Source organism: Argiope bruennichi, chromosome 3 (genome assembly GCF_947563725.1).
Source record: "Argiope bruennichi chromosome 3, qqArgBrue1.1, whole genome shotgun sequence".
NCBI lineage: Eukaryota > Metazoa > Arthropoda > Arachnida > Araneae > Araneidae > Argiope > Argiope bruennichi.
In genome coordinates, this window is record NC_079153.1 from 113,695,690 (window position 1) to 113,708,517 (window position 12,828).

The 12,828-nt window shown below is 25.9% G+C and overlaps 1 protein-coding gene across 2 annotated transcripts in view; it reads left to right on the top strand.

The window, feature by feature from the left end:
• The window catches only part of LOC129963284 (histone-lysine N-methyltransferase SETD2-like), a 45,567-nt gene extending 33,015 nt beyond the window's left edge, over positions 1–12,552 (top strand). The window contains exons 12-20 of one of the 2 annotated variants that reach the window (XM_056077551.1): positions 853–1,048; positions 1,426–1,480; positions 2,176–2,276; positions 3,622–3,842; positions 6,066–6,413; positions 7,492–7,808; positions 8,693–8,840; positions 10,362–10,565; positions 12,333–12,552. In XM_056077551.1, the coding sequence (XP_055933526.1) occupies positions 853–1,048; positions 1,426–1,480; positions 2,176–2,276; positions 3,622–3,842; positions 6,066–6,413; positions 7,492–7,808; positions 8,693–8,840; positions 10,362–10,565; positions 12,333–12,500 (1,758 nt within the window). In that variant the 3' untranslated portion in view covers positions 12,501–12,552. The remainder of the gene's footprint in view (positions 1–852; positions 1,049–1,425; positions 1,481–2,175; positions 2,277–3,621; positions 3,843–6,065; positions 6,414–7,491; positions 7,809–8,692; positions 8,841–10,361; positions 10,566–12,332) is intronic. The other variant, XM_056077552.1, reaches the window with a different exon arrangement.
• The last annotated feature ends 276 nt before the right edge of the window (positions 12,553–12,828 follow it).

Here is a 12,828-nt window from a genome sequence, read left to right on the forward strand (position 1 = left end):
TACAATATACCAATAGGATGTTTGGGATGGAAGGAATATTTATAATATGGCTATAACAAAGATTTATAATATCATGACATTAATGATGCTTTGGAATGTTTGCTAGTGAGAGGGCAGATGTCCGCTTCTATTTTATAATTTGTTTCATTTGACTTTTTATTATGCAATGTGTTATAGTAATAATCAAAAATAATATAGTGAAAAGCCAACATGAAACATTTGTTACTTTCAAATGTCCGCCTTATATATATTATTGTTTTCAAAACAAGAAAAATATTTTTATGAAAAATTTATTTTCTTATTAATTATTGATACTGGTTTATAGACTAATTTCAATTCAATAATCACCATTTAATTGTGCATATGCATGCTCAATTTCATACCTAAATTAAGCACCACTAAAATTCATGTTCTATATAATTTTTATAGTCTAAGAATTTCAACTAATGTTTTCTTTTTGTTTATTTATAATAAAAGTTAAGTATCCATGTGTAATTTATCCAAATGTTATTTTGGAACTTTTAATGGAAATTATAATACAATATTCACCAAAGGGAAGAAATATGGTTACTTTTAAGTAATGTGCTGTTGGTGAATTCCAGATGTAATTGAAAAATATATACAAGATATGTTTATAATAATGAATGGTGGTAGAAATAACCCCCAGATAATTTAGAATGTATATATTTAATTGATGTGTTGGAATCTGAATTTATTTATATGAAATTCATTTCAAGCATTTGATATTCCTAAAAAAGAAATAAATATTTCAGCTTCATTAATGAAATTATTAGGAAGTAAATCTATAAATATTACTTTTGTATATTAAATAAAGATAAATAAATATTTTAGGAGGTATTTCGTATTCCACGCTTGGAACAACAAAAAAGGAAGGAAGATGAACTGGAAGCTGATCATCATATGATGAGTGTTTGTGCTAAAACAGAAGAAAAGAAACCTGAAGTAGTAGAAGTTACTGGTGATCAAATACAAGTTTTGATTTCTGGCAAAACCCCAAGCTTCTCTGATAATATTAGAAGTATGTACTGTAAGTATTTTTATATTTTTAAAATTTGTATGTTATTCAAAAATTAAATTCAAAATATAGAACTGGTATTAGCACTTGTTGAAATAATATTAATGTTTAATTGTTACATTCTTGTATGCTGTGGTTTATATTTTATTCTTATTTTTAAAAGTTACTTAAATCCTCTTTTTTTTTTTTTTTTCCCATAAATTTCAATTGAAAATGCTCTGCTGTCACATATACTCTGTTTTTATTGTTTTTTAAACTAAAAAAATAATATTACATAGCAATTTTCCAACTAAACACATTTCCTTGTTTATAGGCAAAATATGCATAATTTTTTTTTATTTATACATATTCATACATATCTAATGATTTAATTGTTTCTAATTATTTAGCTTTTGAGTATGATAACCCTGATATGAATTACAAAATGGATGACCGATCTCGCAAGTAAGATGTTTTCAATATTAAATAGCTAATCTTCCTTTAATTATCTGTATGAATTTTTAGAAATTCATGATTATTTTATAACAAATGCCATTAAATTGCTACATTTACAACAATCATTTTTTTTCTGATAATTCTAAATTAATAATTGTTTAGTGTTCTAGAGATACAGTAATTTGAAAGGCAAATCTTGCCATTTTAATTGTACTTTTTTATTTAGAGCTTAATATCTCCTTGAAATACAATATGTCTTAAAAATTATGCTTTTAAGAACTGTGCTTTTATTGTCATGTTGCTTATCAGCTAGTTGCATTTTTGTCTTATGTGACCAATAAAATTTTAATCGCATATTAAAATCATGAAACTTTTTAAATTTTTTAATAGTTAATTTCTTTTTGCATTAACTTTTCTTTTCTAATACACACTTATATGAAAATAATTAAATTCAAGCAGATTTTGCTCAAAAACAATTAATAATAAATTTTGATTTTTGTTTGGATAACTTTTTAAAACATTAACAAATTTATTAATGAATATGATAGGTAAATCTGGTAATTGATTATAAATTACTTATATTTCAGTCCATTACTATTTGTCTTTATTTATTTAACTAGTGTATAAAATGAAATGTTTTTTTTTATGTTGATGTATTAGTGTAAATTTAATTTCTTCCTTTTAATAAGTATTGTATATTTCAGTAATCTATTACAAGTTCCTCAAAATAATAATAAAATGAAGAAAAGGCCTTTTATTTCCAAACCTAAAATGGACGATCTTACTCAAAGGAAATTGAAAGAAGGTAAAACATAAATGTTAAATGCCCTGATCTTTACTGCTGTGTTTTTTAAATATATTTTGATTTTTTTACCAGCTTAAGGGGACAGTGGACTTCGAAGCAAGCAAAAATGGGTGAAAACTTTCAATTTTATTTTTATCATCACCAAAATATATGCTTATATGCAACTAAACTAGTATTATAAAATGTATTGTTCAATAAAATAAATATTTGAAGTGTTAAAACGAAAATTGGTACATCTTGATGACTTTTCTCAATGATTTTGTAATTAGATTTAAATATCTTTGAAATATTCCAGGTGTCTTAATTTTTGAAGGAATTAAATGAAATTGATAATAAAGATTTCAGTCAAACATTAAAAAAAAATAGGTTATGCATTTTATGTTTCGAGTTTTTTTCAATTTTAGTCAGAAAGTCAATTTTAGTTCACAAAAACACAAAATTCCTATGAAAATTTAGTAAGTGTGCATGAAAATATTTTTAAAAGATTAGCATTTAATTGGAATTAGAAAATCATACGTAGTTTTATTCCAAATAAACTTACATTCGGTAATAAGAAAAAAATAATAGAAAAATAAAAAATTGTCTCCTGGAATATATTGAAATTTTTAAAAATGATATGTATTTTAAATTTTTAAAAAAATAATATATTTTGTTCTAAAATGTTTTTTAAGAAATTAGATGTATTTATATTTTAATACATATGCATAAAAAACTTCATAACCCCAACTAAATAATTCCCAAAAGTGTCTAATAGAGTCCACTGTCCCCTTAATGCATACTGGGAATTATTGATAAAATTAAAGACATTTATTAGTATTTAAATAACTTTTCTTTACTTAGCATTCTCTGACATCTTAGTAGTTGTATGTTACAATAGATTTAAGTATTTAATCTATTTTTAAACAATCTTTTTTAACTTGACTAGTGTCATATTTATAAAAATGAAATTTTGTATTTGATTTTTCCTTTTCTTTTTTTAGCTAGAAATTTGAAATTTTCTGCTTTTGTTTTTAATGAAGTTTTTTATTTTAATATTTTCAGCACTTATTCATTAATTAGTTAATTTATTTCAATTTTCATTTTATACAAATGGCATCTGCGTCTTTGTAGTAAATTTGTTTTAAAAAATTCTAAATTTCAAAATATTTTTGCAGTGTAATTAGAAGTAATTAAAATAAAAGAAACTTTTTATAAAATTAGTAAAAGTATTTTTTTAAAGTGTTCTTATTCTGTATGAAATTAACTGTAGTAGTTTTATTTAATTTATTAAACATTTAATAGAGTTTCTGTAGTTGTTCTTTAATTGTATGTTCAAATTTTACTCAAAACTGATTTTTCTCTGTAGATTCAGATTCATCTCTAGAGAGTGCATCTTCTAGTTTGTCTGGTGCAAGTCCAATTATTCAGCCTTCCAGTCGACCAGCACTTTTGCCAACACCCACATTTGTGAATCAGCCTCCAGTTAATTTTCCTCCTCCAATAAATCCTCCTGTTGCACCACTTCCACATTTAGAACAAGCTCCTCCAACAATGTATCCACCTCCAATTGTTTACCCTCCATCGCAGGTATTATTTGTGATAACATTAATTCTTACAGATTTTTATGCCTGCCTGTGTATATATATTGAGGCCTGTGTGTTGCTTACATTTTCCAATTTAAAAGTTTAGTTCAATATAAAAAAAAGCAATAATTTAGCTTCGATTTTCTAGTGATAGCCCACTAAGGCAGTATGAATGTAAAATTAAATAATTAGTTAATTGTGAAAAATTTTTAAGGGCATTAATTTACATTATTATGCTAAACTGTATTACTGTTGTATATGCTCTGTGATTATTCAATTGTGGGATAAAAATGCATGAAAATCTTCAACTTAAGAATAAATGAACTATAATAACGAAGTGAATAATGTTGCTGGGTTCTTCATATCAGAAGCTTTAAAAATGCTGTTTTGTTAATTGGATTTTAATAAAAGTAGCCTTAATTTTTTCAGGAAAGATTTTTTTTTTTAATTTAATCAAATAGTATCACATGTTCATTTTAAAAATACCACTGTAATTAGTTTCATGCATAAGGTGTTAAGTTTATAATAGTAATTAAATCTGAGTTAAATACATTTTATCTAAAAATCTATTTGTTAAGATTAAATCTTAAGAGAAAATAATGAACCTTTGCTCAAACTAGGAATGGGGTCTCTTGCCTGCAAATATTTTTAGCATAAAACAATATTAAGCAAATTTTAAAAAAAATTATGTATTGATAGTTTTAAATTAATCAATGAAAAGATGTTTTGGTTTAAAGTTTTTTGTGTTTTTAAGGTAGTCTCTATTCTCAACAATTTTTAGTATTAAAAAAATTGGGGGACAAAATTTGATTTTAGCTTTATTTAGTTCATTTTCAATATTTACTTGAAGTGTTTAAAATATAAATTAAAGGAAAGGTTATTATTGCTACTGCTATTAATTGCTGTTAATCATTATTATTTTTAATTGATATAAAAATTTCACTATCTTCAGAATTTTTGTCTATAATTTAGAATTTTGAAATGAGATTTAAAATCCCCAAATATTTATTATTTGCATAGTTTCATTAATGAAAATATGAAATATTTTATTAGATAGTTGTAACTGCCAATTCTGACAAATTATCATGTTTATCTTCACAAAAGTTTATATCATTTATAGTGTTTTCAAAATATATTCCTTTATTTCACTTATAATATATTTTTTTTCTCCAGAAAAACATTTTATGAGAATCATTATAGTGTCAATGATTTTTATAATCCTTTTATTGGATTTAAAAATATAATTCTGCTCTTTTTTCATAAAATGCATTAATAGTGCTGGATGCCTGCCAACAAATAGATTAGGGAAGTTGTCTTTGATATATATGAGAACCTTTAAAAAAGGCAATGTGTGATCTCTGAGTAATATTTAAATATTATATTTTTTAGTATAGAAAACATATCAAAATTTGTGCCAAACAAACAGTATTTGCAAGAAATTGTCTTACATTATTTTATTACCTAGAAAATTGAAACACAGACATATTTGTTGCTGTTGAACATTTAATAATTTGATGTTTGAAAAAAATTAAGATTTCAATTCAGATGACAAAGAGTATGGTAAATCACCAAAAAAAAAAAAAAAAAAAATCCAAGATATATATTTAGAAGCATTGTTTGATGAACCATCTATGATGCATGTAATAATTGATCAATTTGAATGAAGCATTGAAGGGAAAACATCCAGCATATGGCAATTTTTCAATTCAACAGTGCTTACCCACATGTTACCAGATTGGTGAAAAAGACTTATAGACTCATTTTACAGATATAATGCTTCACCAGATGTTGCTCCTTCGGACTACTATTTGTTTCTCTCCATGCAGAGTGCTCTTTCTGAAGAGAAGTTCAATTCCCAGGCAGATACCAAAAATTAGCTTAATAACTGGATTTTATCAAAACAGATTTTTTTTTTTTTTTTTTTCCCCTTAAGGGAGATTGTTTATTGCCTGAAAGATGAGCAAATATTGTAGCTTCTGATATTTTGCATAAATTTATCTTTAATTTTTTTTAAGCAGGAAAGAGTCATAATTATACATTCTATGCATCAAATTGTATTTAAATTGATTGCCATCATTTTTATTTAAAAGTCTTTTCTACTCTGTTGGATTGTTTAAAATGCTATACTAATCATTTCATATTATTTAAATCTGAAAATGTCCTTGCTTATAAGTTATATAAAATGTTCTGAACTATAACTAAACTCTTTTTTTTTTTTTTTTTTAAGGTTCCATTTGTTAATACAGGAGCACCTCCACCGGTGCTATCACATCCACCAACATCCATTCCTCCACCAACTGCAGTAATCCCACAGCCTTCACCACTTTTACCACACCCACCAAATACTAGCATTCCACCTGTCAACACAGCCCTCCTGCCAAATCCAAACACCTTCCAGTTACCACCAAATATGCCTCCTGCATCAGCTGTTCCAGGTTCTGCTCCATTTATTCCAAACCAAAATTCAACTGTACCCAATTATCCACCTGGTCCAAATCCATTTGGGAACCAAGGGCAACCATTTTATTTTATGCAGCAACCACCTACCATCCCAAATGTGCCACAAAGTGAAAATGTAAGCTTATATTTTAATTATATATAATATATATGCTGTAAAATTTTGAACTTTTTGAAAAAGTTTTTGCAACCACATTATTAATCTTTTTATATACAATTCTAATAATTAAATTATTCCAAAGTGTAAATTTTATTTATCTGTGAATTGCTGATCTGAAAATAGTGTTAATTCAGTATTTATTAAAGTTTATGCTGTAATAATAGTATTACTTCTAGAATGTTTTAATTTTATTATAATATTGTAATTATTAAATTTCAATATATTATGTTTTGGTTTTATATTGAATGTATGCAAAATTGTAGTTTCATATCTCAGAAGGAAATAATTTTCTTGGGTTCTTATTATCTTCTTATTGAGCATTAATAATAATTACTCTAATTACTATTAATACTCAATTATAAGAACATAATGTTTATAATGTTTATTTTAATTACAAAAAAATTATTTTATTATTATTATCAAAGTTTTAAAATTTGCAAGTTTATAATTTTTTTTTTTTTTCTGATTTATCTGAGTTAGATTCATTGAAAGATTTAAGCATATTAATTGAATTAAAAAATAAAAATAATTAGTAGCATTATTGAATATGAAGAATTTTTACTTTGATGTGATAAAGTATGTTATTAAACTCTTTTTTTTATATATTAAATTGATGATTTTTTTCACACTGCATAATTTTGTGTAGAAGATTTCATTTTATATACATTGAAAAAAGATTTCTCTATATATCATAGAATTACTAAACCAGAAGATATTTCAGAAATATCAAAAATATTTAAATTTAGCACTATTACCTGATGACACTTAATATTTATTTCATTTCATATTTTCATTTAAACACTGTATTTAATATTCCTATTTAAGGAATTTGTCCATTAAGAAGTATCTTAATTTTATGTTGGCATTTTCTTCCATTTTAAGACCAATAATTCAATTTGGTAGAATGGTTTATCATAGTGTTAGCTTTAAATCAAATGTTTTGCTCAAATTTGGCTTTTTTTTAAACAGTTTTTAGTTTAACTGCAGATGAATGTCATTCAGATCTTTTTATATTTTCTTTTTTATTGATATTTAGATGGGGGTCCAGTCAGCTCCTCCAATGTCAGTGCCTCCTGTCAATCCAGTGCAAATGCAGCCAACATCATTTCCTTTGCCTTCCTCTACATCATTACCTCCTACATCTTCTATACCCATACAAGTTCCAACATCTCTGCCTATTCAGCCAACAACTTCTCTAGCAGTACCAACAGCTGCCATTCAACCTACTGATACAGTTTCAATTACTACATCGCCTGTTGATAAAGAGGAGTCAAAACCTGTGAAACTTCCTAAACTTTGGCGATCAGCTACTGATTCTGAGGGAAATGTGTATTATTATCATTCAGTTACTAGGTAAATATGATTTTTATTTGCATTTTTAGCTATATCTAAAACATTGTGTCTTAAACTTTTTTTGTTTCCAATTTCTTATCTCTCTCATTAGAGAAATTTTATGATCCCCTTGTTTCTCAAAAGTATTTTATATAAACTTCTAAATTGGCAAATAAGTTGGTAAGAAAGTGTATCAGAAATTAAAAGAATTAGTTAATTAACTTATAATTAAATTAATTATTTGGCATGTTTTAACAAGATTTGTTAAGTACGGACAATAAGTTTTTTTTATAAGTTTTATCATACTTGACTCGCATTTGCGAATGGAATGCTCTACAAATATTTGATAATGTAATCTACCAATATAGTAGAATCTTACTTACATTTATTATATACTTGGTACCTTTGATGAGTATTCTACTTATTAATACAGTTAAAAAAACTGCTTTTAAAAACATTATGAAATTTATTTCCTTTATAGCCACTTTGATGAGCAATTAGTTTGCTAGAAATATAGAGTGTGTTTAAATTTCAATTAAATCTCTTATACATAATTTGATTTCTTCAATAAATTATTTTAAGAGCATATTATAACAGACATTGAACGTATTTTTGTAATAAGGGACATATTAATAAAATTACTGTTATTTTGTTTATTGTGTACACAAATGTTCCTAATGGAGTTAATTGCTACAGCAGCATAATGTCATTAAAAACTAAATATCCATGTAATCTTTTGGTAATGTTAGTTCATTTTCAGATTCCTCTTTTAAACTGTATAAATAATTAGTTGTATTTTTCTTCCTTAGCTTTTAAAATTAGTGTGAAAAATAAAGTTATTAAATATTTGATAAATGAGTTTACACTCTGTAAATGTCATATCTAAACTACTTTATTTCGTGTAGGCAAACTCAATGGGATCCTCCAAGTATGGATGAGGCAGAAGATGAATCGGAAGATGAAGATATGGATTCTGAATCTGAAGAGTCTGAGTCTTCAGATACTCCAACATATGATGAACCAAAAGTTTCTAATAAACATGTGAAACGAAAGGTTTGTCCCTTGCTTGATTCTTCTTAGATATGATATCCGTAACCTAATTTTTCAGATATTTTGTCAAATAAGCAAATAATTACTCTGTACTTGTGTTATTGTTTCTAATTTTGTTTTTAAAAGATGGTTAATATTGTTGTGATATTTGGCCGAAATAGGCAACGTCTGAGGAAACGATTAGCAAGATTCGCCACCGCTGTTGAGGATTATTGTTTATATATATAATATGATATGTTTAGAAGAGCTTGTATGGTGGAGGGAGAATGATGGTTATGCTTTTGATTTGAATTTAATTAGATATTTCTAAAAAAAAGTCTGAGTGCACATTTTATTTGAGTTATGTGTCTTTTTTAAGGAGTATAACATGCTCGTGTCATTACAATTGTTCTATATGATATGGGTTTTAAAATCTTGCTCCTCGGGATATTTTTTGATACATATGGTAATGGTTATAAGCTTTGTCATTCTTTGCTGAGACATATAAGAAAGTACTGTTTATATGTCTTTCAAAGGGACAAAATGTGAAAAGATATATAATTGAAATTTGAATATGCAATTTTGAACTGTTTATATGTCTTTCAAAGGGACAAAATGTGAAAAGATATATAATTGAAATTTGAATATGCAATTTTGATAATTACAAATTTAATCTTGCTAATGCAAATTTATTAAAAAACAATAACCTTAAAGGTTTTTAAAATGCTGTCAAAGCTCACTTATTGAATATTTTGCATAATGAGTGATTTACATAATAAACAAAACAAAATGCAAAAAAGTTATTCATTTTGCAAGCAATGTTTTGCATAACGGATAGCGAAGAGACACTCTGACGTCACATGCTAGATTGGCTTGTATCAGACTGTTTTTTTTTTTTTTTTTTTTTTGAGAACCCTTTTACTTTAATGGAGGCTAGAAATGGATAACAACAATATTTGTGAATTGACGCAAGAGCATAGCCAGAGCTTATGTAACTGCATTCTTTTGTGTCACAGAAAAAAACTGCATCGGTGTTTTATTTATTTATTTTATTTGTACTATGGTACTTATTTCACAATCCTTTTGAGTGATTGTATTCCACAAGGGCATGATGGATTTCTGAATTTTTTTTTATTAAAACTTATTTTTCATCCCATTAGATGTATTTTCTTTCCTTGTTTTAGCAAAATAAATAATTCTTAATGCATGCACAAAAAAAAACAGAGGGTTTCCATGGCTGAGAATTGACAGCTTGCTATTGCTTTTGGGTTCATTGGAAATTGGAAAAAAATTATGGTTAAGTGGATGACTATAAGCTTCATTGTCTGGAGATGCCATTATATAAATCTAAGAGCATATTTTGATATAAAGATGTGTTTAATATTCCATACATTGTGTTATATGTGTATTATTTATTATAGTAAATATTTCCTGCTAGACATTTTTTTAGTTTATATTGTCAATATCTTTCTTCCTTTTATCTAAATAACAAATAAATCATTTAATAATAAATATTAGAGTAAGGTCGCATATTTTCTTTTGCAGCCCAAAAAAAGAAAAACTACAAAAGCAGCAGCAGACACTAGTGTTTCCATTACTGTAAGACCAGAAGTAGCTAAAAAAATTAAGGAACTTTTTAGAACCAAAATGTCTTCATACATTGTTCATTGCTTGAATGCTTATCGTAAACCAGACTGCAAAATTGGTCGAATAACCAGCAATGAAGATTTCAAGTACTTGGCTAGAAAGGTAAAAATAAATTGCTTATTTTGTAAACTTTAATATCTGTATACATTTAAAACCTTGACTCTTGGAATTATTTCTTAAAATGAAAAATGGACCAAAGTGTAAAAAATTATCTGTTTCTGTGGGAGTTGAGTAAAAAGAAATTGAAGTACAGTAGTTTAAAACATCAGGGCTGTTCATTTCACTGATATTAACTTTAAAAAGAAAAAAAGGAAGATATGCTAATTATTTAGCTCTACAAATAAAAGTTAATAGCTTGTTGACAATCTGTATAATGTTAAAATGTGCGATATTTTTAATAATGTAAATTCTATGTTCTGCTTATGATCTTTGTAAGGGCAGACTGAAAAATGTTGAAGTGAAGAATAAAAGAAGGCATTAAATTGGAAGAAATTGGAAAATTCAAATAAAAAGAGAACCCTATTCTGGGAATGCAGCATTAGTTGCAGAATTTGATGCAGCATTTTAAAGTAGTCTGCAATACAAACTGCTCCAAGTTAATACTTTGAGATATTTTTAAAAAGGAATTTAAATTGTAAGCTACTGGGAGGGAGGGAGGGGGCGGTACCAAGGAAATGTGGATCTATAATTCAAAAAAATGGCAAAATGATAATGATGAGTCTGCCTTGTTTTAATCTAGTTTATTTATTGATATGTATATTCCACATACCCTTGTATATCACAAATTTCCTTTAGATTTAATAATAATGAAAAAAAAAATTTTAATCAGCTAGTTCAATCTAAAAATCAATATTCAAAGCATATAGTATACCAACTGAATATCTCTTAAAAATTTAAAGTATAATAATATGTGAAAAAATTTAACTATTTATGATAAAAATCAGAATAGATTCAAGCAGCTCTAAAAACAGTGTTTGAAAAGTGTGTTCTTCTAAGATCATCATAAAATTTTTCATTGCACAGATGAAAATTTTGCTTTAATGTTCAATAAAAGCAATACTTTATTCTAATCTTAAAAGTGGTAAAACCACATAAGTGAAAATCTTGATGAAATAATAAGGTTCATTTAGATTTTATTGTAATATTATTGCAAATTCTATTTAAAATGAAATTGAAAAATTGTTGAAATTAATTAAAAGTTTGCATGAGAATAAAATTGATGCATTTTAATTCTATAAAATAGATCAAATAGATAAGTCTAAGTTTAAAGACAGTATAAGAATTGTATTTATGCTATAATATTTTCAGAAATTATTACAGAATATAGTTTCCTTGATTTTTAATTAATTAAAATTTCAAATTTTTGAGGTGCCCATTTTCTTAATTTTAAAATATGTTTATGATAGCTCTAAGTTCCAACAGCCTGCTCTGTAGAGTGCTGCATTCTATGTGTAACAATGTAACTAAGTTCCAACAAATGTTCTATAGAGTGCTGCATTTTCTGTTTAACAATGATCTTATGGGATTTACAGGGAGATGGCTACTGCAAAAATATGTTTAAAAATTTATTAAATATATATTATAACATACATTTTTTATAACCTATGCTTGTTTTCATTATTTATTCTGTAAAGTTTATTTGCTGTTGATGCTAACTACTATTAAACTGTTTTCAAGTATCTGTAATCAGATAATTTGAAATTTAGTATACAGTTTTAGTAGATAAATATTTTTTATGGATAAGTTTGGTATAACTAATATTATATCTCTATTTTGTAATTTTTTTTAACTATAATACTTTTTTTAGGAAGGGTTTTAAAAAATATTCTGGCTTATTTTGTTTAATTTTTTCTGATTTCTTTTTTCTAGTTAACTCACTATACAATGACAAAGGAACTGAAGCAATGCAAAAGTGTGGAAGATCTTGATTGTAATGAGTGTGTAATGCATAAGGCAAAAGATTTCATAAAGAAATATATGTCCAAATATGGTTCCAAATACAGCAGAAAAGAAAAGTATTCTCCTCCTGATGCTTGAAACATAACATAAGAAACTCCTTCACCTGTATGTAGCCCGGATACATTTTTTTTAACAAATGTGGCATAGATTTTTGGTCTGATATACAGTGTATTTTTATTACTAATAATGAAAATAGTTTTAACCTAGAAAATTGTATACTCCTTTTACTCAATTCGATATTATAAATTGTTATTTTTAAATAACATTTCTGTATTAAAAAGAAAAGAAATTATACCTTTTTCTTTTTCAGTCATGCTGGGAATAAACGACTATTCATGTAATGATGATATCATAATCTAAATTATGTACATAAGCATCTGTAATGTATATTATCTTGTCAGCATTA